Consider the following 17,522-nt stretch of genomic DNA (forward strand, 5'->3'; position numbering starts at 1 on the left):
CACGTATCAGGGATTAAAGAAAATCGGCGAGAAAATCGGGGCAGGGAAATTCCAAGCGAAGCAAATTCAATTTTAAGCAAATTTCCCCCTAACTGTCACTGTGACAACCCAGCTCTCTTTCCGCTTTTGTTTATGATGTGCTTATGTTAACTTCAGATTAACCTCGCTTCCTCTTTTTCCTCTCATTTCTTTTTTCATCTCGCTCTGCAGGGTGTGGTTCCAGTCAGGCATCAACTTCCTTGCTGTGAAACCCAGCAACCTCGTCGCGTGGGAGATCAAACAGGAAATGGCACCGGGAAGCAGTTCGTTGGCGGTGATGTGTCAGAGAAAGGCCTACTCGACGGCTGAGAGGTAGGACTGAATCTCACATTTCTACTTGTTTTTTCCTTTTTTGAACAGCTTCCTCTGACAGCCCCTGGGTAGCGACACAGAGGCCTGCAAGTATTCTGCATCAAGGCCATAGAAAGGTTAATACCTTATGTTTTTGCTATGAGAGATCTTGTGACAGCTGACATGAAATATTTATGATTTGATTGTCATCTACAGATTTGAGTTTTAAGCTCAGATGGCACTACTGTAGGATGATTTTGGTTTTAGATTTAATGTAAGCTATGCCAAAAATGATTGCAAGATGCAAGATGTTTATTTGTCATGTGCACAGTGAAAAAACACGGTAACACTGAGCAATGAAAATCTTACTTTGCTCGTTTCCCTCCACATAGGCAAAAACAATTATAAATATAAAAAGAACAAAAAAAAAAAAGGCAATGTACAGAAAAATAATTTAAGAAGAAAGAAAGAAACAAACAGTGTATTAGAGTTTGATTGAACACTGTAGATGATGTGATTGTATTATCGGTGTAATAGTCAGTCAGTCAACAGACTTGTTGTCTGTTGACTGACTGGCTGTTGTTTTTACCTTCGAACTCCAACCCCACGAATAACAGCATGCGTGCGTTTGTTTGTGTACATACTGTGTAGTGTTGAATTCATAGACTGAGGCTGTGGGGTTATGACTGTTAATTTTATCCTGTACACACACCACAAGTATGTGATACACATAAAAACGGTGGGCTGACAAGCAGCAGCAGAACGCTCTGACCCACATGTCATGCTAAATTTGCCAGCTACTTGGTAATTGCTCTGTCCTTGTCTGGCCGGTTATGTCAGTGTGTGCGGTTGGCGAGTTTAGTTTGGGTCAAGAGAGTAACGAACTAAAACAGCAGAGTAAATACACCCTGGTTTTTTATTTTATTGATAATGTGGCAGGTGAGCACTACTTGACTTGGGTGCATGGTTAGGATGAATTTGGTGTTGCTTAGCAATAACACAACAGTAACAAAGACAGATTAAATGTAATCAGTGTGGCTGCTAAAAACCCCAAGGTGGTGAGAAAAATGTCTCATTTATATATATATAAAAAAAGAATAAAATAAAGATAGGGACACATCCTGAGGTTAATTGGGTAGTGCAGGAAAAGTGAGTGATTGTGCAAAATATAATGGTACTGAAACAACACAATCGTGCATTGTGTAGTTTGTCAGTAACAGTTGAGAAAAACAAATTTGGTGCCAATGTCTATGATTGACGGCTTGAAAAAGAAGCACAGTAGGGCTGAATTGTTACTGTTTAATCACTGTCACACCTGCAACGGGGAAACAAATCATTCAGTTTTTTTTCTTGTGTATTTTTAAAATGTTGTCTGATGTATTTCACTCCTTGTTTTTAAGTAATTCTTGTTTTTCAGATACTGTAAATAGTATTTTGGAAGTGTTCATAGTAGGTTAAACTTAACTTATTCTGCTGTACATTCAAGTGACTAGAAGATAAACTAATGGTATAACAGGAATCATTTACTTGTGGCCAGTATTTGTTGACAATCACTCATGAGACAATATTCTCATCTGTTTGCACAATCCCACCATAGAAGGTAATTTAATGTATTTTGCAGCAACACTAATTCATTTTTCATGATTGAATATTTAAAATGTAAATTCTTATTTATCTTTAACTAACCAGGAAAGTATCACTCAAGAACGCCCGTCTCGCACTAACACAGTTACATGCATTCACACCTGGAAGGTGCCCGGTATGATCAGTGTGATCTGCTGGTAAAACCTACAGGCTGTATCTGAGGACTTAAGACTAATACTAATGCATGACAGATGCAGGCTGAAGGCCACAAATGTAGCTGGTTCCCACTCATACGAATGCTGTGTGTGCACATCTGTTTATGTGGTGCAGTCCAGGCATCTACTCATACACATTGCTCAAAGTGGAAATACATAATGCAAGCGGTATGTTGCCAAATATAGAATGCGGTATATATCTTTTTGTGCATGTGTTGGTGTCAGACACAATCAGCTGGAAACTGTGCCATCCAAGGCTGAATGGAAAGCCACTAAACATGGATGCAGTATGTTCGTTCCCCCTCTTTTCTTTATGTCCGTAACTTTTTTCTCTTTCATTGTTCACCTTTTCTGTCTATCTATCCACTTCTTTCTCCAAACTTGTGTAAGAGTGACTAAAGTTCGTACTTCTCTGTCCCTCATTACCCCCCATTTGCCCTCTTTTCTCTCTCTCTGCTGGTTGAGAACAGTGCTGATAAATGACTTCCCTTTGCATGAAACTATTATTGCAGGACCCCAGCTCAATTAGCACCACTTAGCTAGCCGTTAGCCACGTCTAGCCTTGACTGATGGACAGCATCAGCAGCAACGGATAACCCAAATGTGGCATAGAAAGAAATTGATGATACAAAGGCTTTAAGCTTTCCAATCAAGAGCATAAGGCAGTCAAAAGTTTTCAGCAGATGTTTTTAAAACTTGGACCCAGTATCTTTGTAGAGTATGTATAGTACAGGAAGTAACACAGTTTTCTTGGAAATCAAAGTGAGACTCATAGCTACCTATAATTGACCACTTGCTAAACCCCGCCTCCCATGGCTTTCAGTTTACCATAGAAATTCATATTTTTGAAACAGAAAAATAATTTCAGACAGAGGGAGACAAAAGCAATCTTCTCATTTCTATCCTGCAAATGTGGATTTTTGCAGCTGGCATTAGCTGTAGCTGACTAGCTAGTAAGGCCAATGCTAGTTCCACAAGCTGGTTGAAAATGCTGGACTTGAAAATTCACGAAAATACTACACGAGGGATAAGCTAGTAATTAACTGGGCTGTTTTAACATAACATGCAACCCCACAGCTAATTTAGTTAATACTACCTACAGTACTGACATGCTCCATGGCCTTGAGTAGAGCTACTAGGTGGTAAAGTAGTTAGCTGTATCGTTCTTACTACAACGTCATGTGCAATGCTTTGACATGTTAAGAAACTTGACAGGCTTGTCTACTGCTGGGAACTGGTGAGGAGCAATACATACATAATATTGAATTTTTTGGGGTATTTCTTGAATGGATTGTTCATGGATTCATATTCAAGTGGTGCACTTCAGCATGGCTGGTGAAATACTGAAGGTGTTTGATGAACTTTGGGAGGTGCCAGCCATTTTAGCCTCGGGGCGAAGAAGTTATTTTCCTGGCCCACTATCATCCATCAGGATGGTGTTGTTTTGAGGTGTTGAGATGGAGGTGATTCTAAACGGCTGCTTATTTCCCTGCGCTTTGGCACGTATCCATATGCGGTAGATTTTTGTTGTTATTTTTTTCTTGCCCTAAAGGAAAAACTCATCAAAGTGATGTGAGGGTAAACATAGAAAGTGATGCTTGAGAAACCCGATTATGATATGGTTCTCACAAAGATGTACACAGAGAATCACCCATACGCAGTCCTCCCATCTTCAAAGTGATACGGTAAACAAAGGGGTGCCTAAAAGCTCAGATTATGATGCGCAAATACATACAAGTGTATTCATGTACACACATGCATGAATGCACAGGCCCCCATCAGCATCCACCGTATCACACATACACACACACGCACACAAGAACTGCTTCTTGAGTGCGGATTCTATACAGTACCTCTGTTTCCTCCCTGATGAAGCCACAATGAAGACAGTAGGTAGGAGTGAAGCTGACAATTTTTACTACAGGGAAGACACACGCATACACGCACACACACTCACATTATATAAAGGCTGTTGCCAGCACACAACCGGCAAGATCACAGGCTTTTATCAGCGATTGCGGGGGCGGGATGGCTAATTAAAAGAGCTGATCTGTATTAATCTCTAATGAGATATTACTGGTTGAGACGTGAAACAGTGAGTGTGCTTTTTCATGAATGAGAGGGCGAGAATGATTACTACCTCTGACAATTAATCTTGTGAATTGATTCCTGATGTTACCTATTGTTTTTCTGCGATATAATATGGTCTGACATGATACGGTGTTCATTGTACGCGGATAATAGGGAAAGCATGGCGAGTGGATGCAGTAATTAGAGTGTAGGCTTTGCTGTGTGTGTAGGTGTGTTTTCATGTGGGTTTATGCATGTGTTTACAGCTGTGGGTGTCTATGGGGTGGGTGCATCTATACTGTTTTGCATATATAGTAGTTTTGCATACGTGCATGTGGGTTGACAGTTATCTGAGACCAAAAAAATAAATAAATAAAATTGTTGATAATGATGACTGTAATTACTGTTCCACCATCAGGTGTCCCAGGAGACCTAAATCATTATTTTTTTCATCACAGCACTGCATTTGTGCAGAAGTTTGGATCAAAGCTCTCCTGCAGCGCTCATTTGTTTCTCTATTGATTTTTATTATACAGTAATTATTCATTATTTGTGTATTTCTCACTATTTGACCATTCTGATATCATTTAGCTATAATTACACGGCACTGTCATACTGTGTTATTGACTCTTGGCTTATTTCTGCCTCCCTGCCCTTCTGTCGCCATGTACCAATGCACTGGAAAATAAAATATAATGAGATGTTTGGATGTGCATATGTGTGTCTCCTCTCTGACAGAAACTGCCATTGAGGCGCCGTTGAGCAAGATTTGCCTTGAATTTATTTTGATTATCATTTCAAGTTATTATTCATTTATTTATCTGTCCATGTTCATGCTGTTTTAGTATCATTTTAATGTCATATTATGCTGTAAAACCATGCTATGTGCATTATTTCTAGCAAATAAATTGGATCTATTCTTTCATTTTCATTTTTACTCATGCAGTAGGCTTGACTTAGTTGATTTTTCACAGTTATTACTGATATTGTTAGTCATTTTCACAGCCTCTCTGGAGTTTTGTCTCACTTGTAAAATTAGTTTCTCATTTCTTTCCCCTCTGTTTACAGTTTTTTTTTCAATTTATTACATTACATGTTAGATAAATTAAACCTAAAAAGAAGCAGAACGGGCTCAGGATGACATCAGTGTTGTCTGGTGGGTTATATGAGGAAAATGTGCTATGAGTGTTTATGAGAGTAACCGATGCTGCCAGAATGGGAGCAGTGCTCTATTTCATGATCGTGATTAGAGCTTATAGATTAACACTGCTAATGGGCCTTGTTCAATACCAGAACTGGGGTAATGCACGGTTCACACTCCATGCAGGGACATGCTATTTATCTGCTTGTATGCATTTATGTGTGTGTATGTGTGTGTGTCTGTGTGTCTGTGTGCATGAGCTAAATAGTGTTGAAATTTTTCATCATCCTGAACTCTTTGCTTGCAGTGGCAGCCACCAGAAAAAGCTCAATGAAATGATTTTTGAGTATTTACTGCAGCAGTTGAACCATCTTTCAATGTATTATGCTGCATAGTGTCGAACTAAATTACTTAATATAAGGAAAGTACTTTAGCAAGTGATTGCCAGATTATTCTGTGTAACTTGTAAAATTTAAAGATGGTGAAACTGGATATTTTTAGACTTCCTCATGAGAATGGAACAAAATTAATTTTGCGGGGAAAGTGGTGAAAGTGTAGCATTTCAGAGGAGACAATCAATGGTTAACAGGTATTGAAGGAATGAACAAGCTCTAACCTGAAAGAATGACCACTTGCACTTAAAACCTTTATAAACTTTTGTTCATTATTGCCACAGCTGAGAGTTCTATTGTTTAAGATTGTCTCCCCCTTCTGACAGTACTTATGACGTCGCAGAATCTGTAATTATGTATCCACCCGATGCGGCGTATTTCATGTCAGGAAGGGTAAACTAGATTGTCTGTAGCAGGTGCAGCGTCGGTGTTGGGGTTTTTCAGTAATCAGAGAGACTTAAACCATTTTCTCAAAATGTTTTTAAAAAAATGAAGACACATCACTCATCACTCCCAGTGCGGGATTGTCGGGCCAAACATTAAAAACTGTGGTATGCTGCAAAATACAGAGAGATTTCCCAAGTGGGAATGTCTGCACTGTGTGAACCCGTTTGGCAAGGGCATGAATGTGATGTTCAATTTTATGTAAAAGTCTCACATTCCAGCTTTAAGAAACATGATTTCTGTCGATATCAGGGTAACAGGGATCAATTTATCGCAGTCCGTTTTTATAACGTTTCATATAATTAAAAGCATTATGGAGTTTTTTTCACCTTGTCACTATAAAGCATAGCGAACACACAGCAGACTGAAAGACTCAGAATACAGAATACGCAGCATCGTCGCTAATTTTAATCTTCAAAACAAACTTCTCCAGTCAAAAACTGTCGGTGAACAAATGCTATTTTTTAGTTTCAAGCTACTAGTTTGTTGTTTTGCATCATATTCACAATTTAATATGAACTTTATTTTCAAACTTAAAGTCACAGTTGTTGAGCACTGTGTTGATGCATTTATCATCATTAGTGCTGCATAAGTTTCTTTCATGAGCACTGTACAGTAAAACAAAACGTCTCCTGTTTTTTTAAATATGGAGTTATTCGATTCTGGTTTGTTCCTGAGCCAAAATGAGAGCAAACTAATAGCTCCCAATAGGCTGTTATACAAAATGGAAAGTCAAGCAAGTGTAAACTTACACCACTGCCATGTTGACTAATAATTTTTTCTACATTTTCTGCATCTACTCTCTTTTCTACAGCATTAATTGTGTGTGTGCTCCAATACTAAGATCTAATATCCAAAGTAAACATTTATTACACTCCCCCAGCGTTTATTTGTGATAAAAAAGTGTAGATGTTTTTGACAGGCATATAGTGGAGTGTTTAATCTGCAACAAGATTTCCTGCTCAGATCATATAACTATTATCGTATGTCACTACATATACACACATGCAAAACACACATGAGCAACATTCACATAATCAGGCAAATGTGAATTAATACTCACTGAAGCAAATAAATGAAAACACGCATACTGAAAGCACATAGACACATGCATACACACATAAACACAGTGACACTCTTGCATTATACACAAATGTTCTTGTAGTATGCATCATTGCATGCCTTAGTGCATAGGTAAGCTAACACGCATGATTTATTCATCAGCGCAAATTATACATTTCATAAATGTTCTATAAATTTGTCATTAGTTTTCCAAACGCAGTGATGTGTGTGTTCATGTGTGCGTGGAGGGTGGTACTTCTGTCTTTATATCTTTACTTTATATTGATTGAATTGAACACAGACATGTTCAAACAATGTACAGTTTTCATTTCCACACATGAGGCACAAGCACTCTTTAATGAAATACATCACAGCTCAGAGGTCAAAGGTTTTCTGTAAGTCTTTACAAGGTTTTCACACACTGTTGCTGGTATTTTGGCCCATTCCTCCATGCAGATCTCCTCTAGAGCAGTGATGTTTTGGGGCTGTCGCTGGGCAACACGGACTTTCAACTCCCTCCAAAGATTTTCTATGGGGTTGAGATCTGGAGACTGGCTAGGCCACTCCAGGACCTTGAAATGCTTCTTACGAAGCCACTCCTTCGTTGCCCGGGCGGTGTGTTTGGGATCATTGTCATGCTGAAAGACCCAGCCACGTTTCATCTTCAATGCCCTTGCTGATGGAAGGAGGTTTTCACTCAAAATCTCACGATACATGGCCCCACTCATTCTTTCCTTTACACGGATCAGTCGTCCTGGTCCCTTTGCAGAAAAACAGCCCCAAAGCATGATGTTTCCACCCTCATGCTTCACAGTAGGTATGGTGTTCTTTGGATGCAACTCAGCATTCTTTCTCCTCCAAACACGACAAGTGGAGTTTTTACCAAAAAGTTCTATTTTGGTTTCATCTGACCATATGACATTCTCCCAATCCTCTTCTGGATCATCCAAATGCTCTCTAGCAAACTTCAGATGGGCCTGGACATGTACTGGCTTAAGCAGGGGGACACGTCTGGCACTGCAGGATTTGAGTCCCTGGCGTCGTAGTGTGTTACTGATGGTAGCCTTTGTTACTTTGGTCTCAGCTCTCTGCAGGTCATTCACTAGGTCCCCCCGTGTGGTTCTGGGATTTTTGCTCACCGTTCTTGTGATCATTTTGACCCCACGGGGTGAGATCTTGCGTGGAGCCCCAGATCGAGGGAGATTATCAGTGGTCTTGTATGTCTTCCATTTTCTAATAATTGCTCCCACAGTTGATTTCTTCACACCAAGCTGCTTACCTATTGCAGATTCAGTCTTCCCAGCCTGGGGCAGGTCTACAATTTTGTTTCTGGTGTCCTTTGACAGCTCTTTGGTCTTGGCCATAGTGGAGTTTGGAGTGTGACTGTTTGAGGCTGTGGACAGGTGTCTTTTATACTGATAACGAGTTCAAACAAGTGCCATTAATGCAGGTAACGAGTGGAGGACAGAGGAGCCTCTTAAAGAAGAAGTTACAGGTCTGTGAGAGCCAGAAATCTTGCTTGTTTGTAGGTGACCAAATACTTATTTTACCGAGGAATTTACCGATTAATTCATTAAAAATCCTACAATGTGATTTCCTGGATTCTTTCCCCCCATTCTGTCTCTCATAGTTGAAGTGTACCTATGATGAAAATTACAGGCCTCTCTCATCTTTTTAAGTGGGAGAACTTGCACAATTGGTGGCTGACTAAATACTTTTTTGCCCCACTGTATATCATATTCAGTCAATCTCTGTACATAACCTGCAAATAATGTAAATGTAATTTATACTTTCACCACCTGAACCTAAATCCAACTAAGCACAGATACACACACAGGTTTGAAGATTTAAGTTTCTGTATGTTTGAACTGGCTTGACTCCAGACAAGAAGAGGGGAAAGATGCAGGGCACAGGGTTGAGTGTTGTATGGTTACAGTCGTTTGTAAAGACAAACTAACTTAACAGAGAGCTTTTGTTTGAGTGCTGGCAGTCTCTCTGGGATACACACACTTACACACACAAATGCACACATGTAGTGTAGACATGGGGCCAAGATGTCTGCAGTCTCTGTTGGCACACATGAGGATTAAAAACACAGCAACAGGGAGGAAGGATAGAAAGAGAGAGTGCTGTCTGCCAGCAAGAGGGGGGGATGAGACGGAGAGAGAGAGGAAGAAAAGAGTTGAAGCGAGAGAGTTAAAGTGAGGGACTCTGGACACTGAAATGAAATATGACAGAGAAAGAATCTCTGAGGCCACAACAGTGTTGCTGTTAGTGTTTTTCCCTGGAGAGAGAAAAATGGAGAATTCCCCTCAGATTGCCACTTTTGTGTGTGTGTGTGTGTGTGTGTGTGTGTCTGTCTGAGAGAGACAGATAGATATTTATATGTTTATATGTTGTTTATGTTATGAGCATGCATAATCAATTTGTGTGTGTTCAGTCTGACACGTTTCTCTGTTTTATCTCTCTAACCAGGACCAAAGTTCTCTCGTTTAATCCTAAAGAAATGCCCCCCTGATACTACATGAACACACACACATTTCTGAATGTTTCTCTTCATGAGCGCCTGTCATGTTTACACCATCTCTCCAACTTTTTCCTGAATCATATTACATGACATTAATGCTAGGCATTGAAGGCAGGGAATGCAACTTATTTTAGAAGCTTTTTGTAATATTTGTTGAAATCTGACAGCAATCAATAAATGAAATAGTTTGACCAAAAAAAAAAAATGTGTATGTGGCTTTCGCAGGCCTGTAATAAGCCCTTCCAATCATTTCATTTAGCCCAATGAAATGGCGCTGATACTGTTGTTACCCCTTACTGCGCTATTGAGCCACAATGAATCACAGCGGCAGCACTACTCTGGATGATACACAGACCCCAAATACTTATATAGGGACTATTTCATTTGATACAAAGAAGTACAAGTGGAAACAAGTAATCACTGTGCTCATTTGAATCATTTGGTTCAGCTCAAACATTCAGTCTCTGACTACGGAGTCACTTTTTTTCCTAAGCTAAGTGAACACATCAAAGGCACTTCAGTACATGCAGTAAATTAAGTGAATATATCATGGTTCATATGGCCGCAACATTCAGCAATGACTCTGACTACTTGGGGTTCATTAGCACATTCACTCTGTTGCTCATCCAGGAAAGAGTTATCACCTTATTATTGTGTATGTTTCACTGCTTTTCAATATACTTTAAATGTGATAGTAATGTGCTGTGTGTTACAGCTGAGGTGACAACAGTGCTCTCAGACATCAGTAAGGGAAGCTGCAATGCGAACAGTTTTTGTTTCGTTCACTGACAATGGTGATTGTTGTTTATGATTTCTTTGTACATGTACTGTTCCAATGAAAACCGTGGACTCAGAATACAAACAGGACTGTGGGAAGGTTATTTGGAGGTGCTATAGGCAACAGATATCTTGAAATTTGATGTTGTAAATCTGGGCAATGAATAAAACAAAATCCAGCTGCATGGCAAGGCAGCAGTGGGGAAAGTTAGTAATTATATAATGTATTAACTCTGTAAGTAAGTGTACCTATAACTTTAAGTAAGTTTGACCTGTAACCTGTAACCTCCAACGTTATCATTTTCATCCATTCATCTAAGTCCATAACAAGTTAAGTTTTATCTCAATCACCAGGTGGTAAAATGGCTACACAGGCTTGACTTTTCAATCTAATTGTTGATTTGGATTCTTCAGACCAGTGTCTTACCCCAAACTGACTGTCAGCCTTAAATCTCTCTTCCAAACTCCAGCATGATCTTCAACTTTACCAGCAGCACCATAAAATTGCCAAAAATTTTAGCTTTGCCATCCCCCGTCAGTGTGTAATAGAGGGGTTTTATGTACTGTATTTTAGCACCTTAACCCCTGAGTATGGATTTGTCCCTGAAAATAAAATATAACAAAAATAACAAGGATCATAGTGCAAGTACACACATATACACACACAAACACAAGTCTGGGGGGTTCCTTTAATAGAAAGAGGAAGAGGAAATGATCACCCCTGTGGTAATAGTCCGTATTTTTCGCTCTTTCCCGCCTCGTGTCTCTTCTGTCTTGACTGCACAACATAGAATTGAAGCTGAAAGCGTCTTTAAAGATGCATACATGTGCACGTGTTTTGCTTGATTCATGGTGTCCTGAAGAATCACTGGTGGTTCTCTCCCTCTTATATTCCTATTTTTTACTCTTCTTTTCCATTATCTCCCCATTTCCCCCTCTTCCTCATTTTTACTAGATTGCTTGCAGATTGACTATTCTGTTTTCTGTGGGATTTTTGGTTTCCTATTATTATCTATATGTTTTCTATTTCAATTCCTCTCAAGTATGTTTGGTTTGCAAACGGCTGACAAAGCTGTACCATCTTTGTCTTTTTTGTCCTCTCACATCTTGACCCCGAAGAATAATTTGGTCCCAAACAAACATTTCATTCTCTGCCAATTTAACTTTTATTTGTTTGTTGTTGTTTTTGCTGGTGAGTTTCTGGTGAGAGATGTAAAAGTGTCAGTATTTAAAAGTTGATAAATATCAACAAGGTTGTGACAGGAGAGAGAGAGAGAGAGAGAGAGAGAGAGAGGTGAAGGAAGGGAGAATATGGGTGAGCTTGGACTGACAGAGGACAAAGAAGACAGAAGAAGAGGAGGGAGGAGGAAGTATGTCAGGAGTGTAGCTATTATGGAGCAAAGATAATCAGAATCAGCTTTATTCACCAAGTATATTCAATTCGATTCAATTCAATTTTATTTGTATAGCCCAATATCACAACAGAGTGTCTCATAGTGCTTTACAAAGTTCACTGAAATAAACAAGTGTAAGCGAACAAACAATCTAATAAAGAGTCCAGCACATACGAGGAATCCAACTTCAGTTTTTACACTGCTCCCATGTACTTACACATAAATAGACAAACAGGGAAACATAAACGACAAAGCCGAACAAAGTAAAGACACATTTAACTTGAGCATGAACATTTAACGAAATATATAGAAAAGTATATCTGTAAAAACTATGACAAAAGATGTGAAGTAGACAGTCGTGCAATGATGCTGGAATTGTTATGGGACGACCAAGTACAGGTTCCATTATATACATGAGGTCGATGGGACAGAATATATACAGTATATACAGCGTGTTTAGATTTGCATCTGAATAAGTAGGTACAGTGTAACAGGGTTATTGCACAGGGATTATTTCAGACACTATGGCAGATTAAATGTTCAGTAGTGCAATGGCCTGTGGGTAGAAGCTGTTCTTGTGTCTGGTTGCCAGAGTTAGAACAGGTTGTGTCCAGGGTGTGATGAGTCTCAAGTGATGGTTGCGTTTCCTGACTCTCTAACTAAGTTCTGCATGGAGGGCAGTCCTGAGAGTCCGTTGTAGTCTGATCCTGTTCTACTGGGTGGCTGATCCAAAACTAGGAAGATAAAAGAGGAAGACACACTTGTAAATTGAAGGTGGGAAAGTAGAAAGTAGAAATTTCTAAACAAATGAACACATGCATCCTGAGATTTTTTCCACAGTAGCAAAATTGTACCTTTGTGGCAGCTTTTCTCACTGACATTGCAGACAAACCAGCTATTCAAATTTTCTTTAATAAACCTGTCATCTTGCAAGGTAAGACTTTTGGGAGTGGGGGTCATCAGATTGGATTTGATTTAAGTCCTGTAAACTTCAGTTTAGATCCGTCAGCTTGTCGCCAACGCGGGCCACAATTTACCTCCTCTGGAGTTCATACCGTCATCCAATTAAGTAAACTTTATTTTTATTTTATTTTTTTTAGACTGCAGTCTCAATCCTGAAAGAATTCAGTGAAAAGTGATGACTCTACAAGGGACATGCCTGTAATTCTCTAGGTTATGAGACATTTTATATAAGCGGAGGGAAGCGCTAGCTGTCAATTACGGGGAAAAAGACATGAAGACAGTTGGGATAAAGTGATATTCTGTGGGATAAAGGCAGCATTTGTGTTCATTAGGTGAGCGCTCATGTGCTCCACCACTCAATAGCAGCCCTGAGCGATGACCTGGGCTGGCTAATTAGGCCTCAAAGATATGGATGGGGTTTATGTGTACAGCCTCGCCTAGCATCATTCTGTCATTCCCTGAAATGACCCTCGCCACCTGAGCACATTCAATCACCGGGCCTGACTCATATGCATATATATATGCAAGCATGAGTGCATGCAAGCGCACACACATGCATGCACTAGGTTTACACATATACTGAACTTATTGAACATGCTTTTTATGAGTGTTCATCTTGACTGTAAAGTAAATACACGTGTTGGGTATGTTCATATTTCACGGATGCACACAAATAAACACACAAACATCCATGCAAACACACACTGCACTTTTCTGAATGTTTTTGTAGGCCATGCTTAAAATAACCTGCCAATCCCATTGGCTTATTCCCCTTGCTCTAATACCCATTCCTCCCTCGCTCCTACTCCCGCTCCTAACCCTCCCTTCTGTCTCCCCCCTCCTTCGTCCTCACCCTCCATGCCCCTGTTAAACCCCCCTGGGAGCCGGCGTAGTGGGATGTGTGGCTAATTAAGGCGACCTACGCGGACCTCATGTGTTCGAGCCCCACTCCTTAGAGATGTACAGTGTCATAGAGCGAGCGGCAGTGCCGATGCTAACACTAACTCCCTGTCCCATGTGTGGGTGAGTGTGTGTATGTGTTTGTGTGTGTTGCCGAAGAGGTGTCAAGCGTCGGAGATATCCCGGTCCCTTTTCGCTCTTCTTTTTTTTTTTTGTTTCTGTCTATTTGCTCTCTTATTCCCATTCCTTCCCTCCATGCGCCCCATATGTCCTACCTCTCTTTCACACCAAACAACTTGTCCTCCTTTTGCTCTCTCACCCAACCCCTTTCTCTTTTTTCCCATCCTTCTTTTCTCTAACCCTTTTCCAATCAGCTCCATTCTTTAATTCTGCCCTCCTGCTTTCCCCTTCCCACCCTCATAGGCGACGGGAACCCCAGGGTCCCATTGCTGCTGTTTAATTAATTCTTTTCATCTTGTAAATCAAAAACTGAGCTTGTGTCCTTGACTTGAGAGCTCTCGAGCATGCACGAATGAACGAATGACACAAACAAACTGAGGGGACAGAGCGCCTCTGTCCCCAAGGAGGAGGCTAAAAGGATCTGCAGAAAGAAGAAAAGGAGAAGAGAATGAGATAAAAAGTTGCTTTACTTTGTTAGAATGTGGGACGAAAGCTTGTTTTTGTGTGGGAAAAAGTTTTGGAAGAAGGGAAGTATTCCTGGCTTTTAGGGAGCTGGTGAATCTTGGTGGACCAGCTTTGAAAAGGACGTAAAGAGCTTTGTGGGTCATATATACAGCATTTGTGAGCATACAACCCCATGGCCAGACAAGAAGGTCCATATTGGATGATGTGTTTTTTCAAATTCTGACTTTATGAGACTGAAGCAAAAAAACGCATCAGTCATTTCAGCACAAAGCAAAGAATGACATACAGTAGTAATCTCAGTAGAGGGAACACCGGTGACTTTTGAACACCCGATTTCTAACTATGTCTGACTAATAAAGACAGTGAGTGTAGGAAATGACTAAAAACATGTTTAAAAATGTAATGATGTGAAGAAAACTGATCTTTTGAACCACAACTTTGTGAAACCTTGCTTAAAGTGGAGGAGCAAAGAATGGAGAGACAGATCTCTATCTTTGCTTTGAAAAAATCTTTTTCAGTTCAACAGACAGCTTATAGAGAAGGGAAGGAGGAGGAGGGAGAAACTGAATGTGAAGAAACCAATTTTATGTCCCTTACTTTCATGGCTTTGGTGAATGCCTGTATATTTAGCAGTGAGCAGGAGGAGGGGAGGATGGTGACAGAGGGAGTCAAGGATAGAGAAAAAGGAGACGAGCAGCTGTATGCTTTGGCTTGTTGACTCTGTGCTTAGACAGCAAGGGAAGAGAAGGATGGGGAGGACATGGGGGGCAAGATGGGGATTGAAAAAGAGAGGGGAGTTGGGAGATGAGACAATGTTCTTTGCTTTGAGGCTCCTGTGAACACTTGTCTTCCTAGCATCCAGCCAGCAGTAGGGGAATAATGGGGTAAGAAAAAGAAGTTTAAGGGTGGTACATTTCTGTGAGGTATTGGAAGGAGGAGTGAATGAGATAGGATCAGCTTCAAGGTTGCATCCTAAAATCCATTTATTTACTTATTCATTTCCTTTGATGTTTGCAGGAGACTTGTCAATCAAATGCCATCACAGCTTTATGGCATCAGGTCCCCTGGGTTTTCTGTCGACAAAGATTCCATGTCTCTGGTGGCGCTCCTCGCTCATTCAAGGCACTAATGACCCAGTTCTTCTTTTATTTATTCCAAACACACTTCTAAAACACATCCCTTCCTGTGTGCCAGTTTATTTCTTCCTGCAAAAAGTTATCCAAGGAGCCATTTACACCTTGGCATTGTTACTTCCAGCAAAGTGACCAATGTTTACACCCATTGCACCATCTAATAATACCAAAGGTAGGGACTGCTGAGTCCAGTCTCTGCAATGCACCGTCATTTTGTTATATTCTCCTGCAGTCAAGGCGACTAGGCCTTACTTTGTCTGAGTTATGCAAACTTTTGATTTCTGCAACTTTAATATTAGAATGAACACAATATGAACTTGTGCAGTCAAGCATTCATGCCGTGCTCATGCTACTTGTTTTATGATATGATCTTCTGACATTCATTTCCTCAGTTCGGTTTTGTGTAAGTGCTATTTCCATCTAATCTAAATGCTATTTTGTAGCTGTATGGATGGAGCCAGCACACTGTTCTGGCAGAGGCGTGCTCTCACTGAAGCAAGAACTCGTCAGTGAACTCAGATAGATGAAATGAAATATTGTACCTTTTAAGTGTTGTTTCTGTTGGAACACTGATTAGGCACAGCATGACTGAAAAGTTTTTTTACTTTCTCTAAATCTCTCTCCGCCGTCACCGTAGAAACTAATATTCTTCTTTTATTATTATTATTTTAAGAAACAAGCAATATTAAAGAGTACTTAACTAGACTTGGTGTTTGTACATCTTTAGGCTCTTTATTAATCCTCACAAGATTAACCTATCATTAAGCACCGTTCAGTCAGCTTCAACCTTTAACACCATTTCCAGTCGTTTATTTTGGTACTGAGCAGATCTATTAGAACGATTAATGGTTAATAGCCAACCTGGTCTCCAAGATTTTGCATTTATATTCTACTAATATCCATCAATTCATTGTCTAAACCGCTTATCTATTTATTCTTGGTCGCGGGGGGGCTCGAGCCAATCCCAGTTTTGGGTGTGAGTCAGTCATAGAGACACACAGACACATAGAGACACATGGGGACATTCATTCACACTCACACTTATGGGCAATTAATCTAATGTCTTTGTCTCTTTGGACTGCATGTCAAGCTGGAGTACCCAGAGCAGTATTACTGTTTGCTCAGACTGTATTTGTATGCATGTAATCTAGTAGACTTGGTTGGTTGGTATCTTATTTGCAGCTCCACTGTAAGCATTAGCATTGATGGGTACTGTTAATGGAGAAAAGTGTGTGTTCATAGTTGGAAATCTGGGTCTTTGATTAGAAGGGTTCCTAAAAGAGTAAAATGAAATTAAAATTAAGCTCTTCCTCTGGCTTCTTTATCCTAGAACACACACTATCAGTAGTTTGACAATGGAAAGATAACATTATGGTGTCTTGGGGATATTCACACATCCATAAATTCTTGCTGGTGCTCAGCCACAATTTCATTTCTTTAACATCTTTTCTTGACCTTCTGTAGTTTTGCATTGAGTTCAAGTAAAGGCAGATAGGAAATCAACAAGGATCTATTTTTTGGAAGACTCCTATCTGGCATATTTCTTTTGCACTTTCAACATTTTGGAAATCAAGCCAGTGACCTCTCTGCCCTGAGGCCTGGAGCTCCAACCTCCAGTCTCCTGCTGCTCTGTCTTCACACACAAACTGGCCCATCATCTGCCCACAGAGGGAAACATCAGGTGTTTGACAGTGGAAAAACAATGCTATTTCTCCACATAGGTTAGTTTATGCTTCCTGGTGTGACAGTGAAAAACTTCCTTCCCTTCTTGCTGTCAGTAATTGGTTCCTCCTGTCAATAAAAGGTTTACATGTGTTTCATAGCTGACAACAGCACCTGTCCTCACATCTGATGCTTTCCTCTTTTACTACCCCCCTTATCTTTCCACCACTCTCTCAGTCTCTGTCTCTCACTCTCAAGTCCCGTACCCTTTTCTGTTATTTCC

General features: G+C 40.2%; 1 protein-coding gene across 1 annotated transcript in view; it reads left to right on the forward strand.

Annotated features, from left to right (window-relative positions):
* The window catches only part of LOC139203745 (transmembrane protein 132D), a 239,635-nt gene that overhangs the window by 118,121 nt on the left and 103,992 nt on the right, over positions 1-17,522 (forward strand). The window contains exon 4 of the mRNA XM_070833602.1: positions 211-351. Within this exon, the coding sequence (XP_070689703.1) occupies positions 211-351 (141 nt within the window). The remainder of the gene's footprint in view (positions 1-210; positions 352-17,522) is intronic.

The sequence above is a fragment of the Pempheris klunzingeri genome, chromosome 7, assembly GCF_042242105.1.
Source record: "Pempheris klunzingeri isolate RE-2024b chromosome 7, fPemKlu1.hap1, whole genome shotgun sequence".
Classification (NCBI taxonomy): Eukaryota; Metazoa; Chordata; class Actinopteri; order Acropomatiformes; family Pempheridae; genus Pempheris; species Pempheris klunzingeri.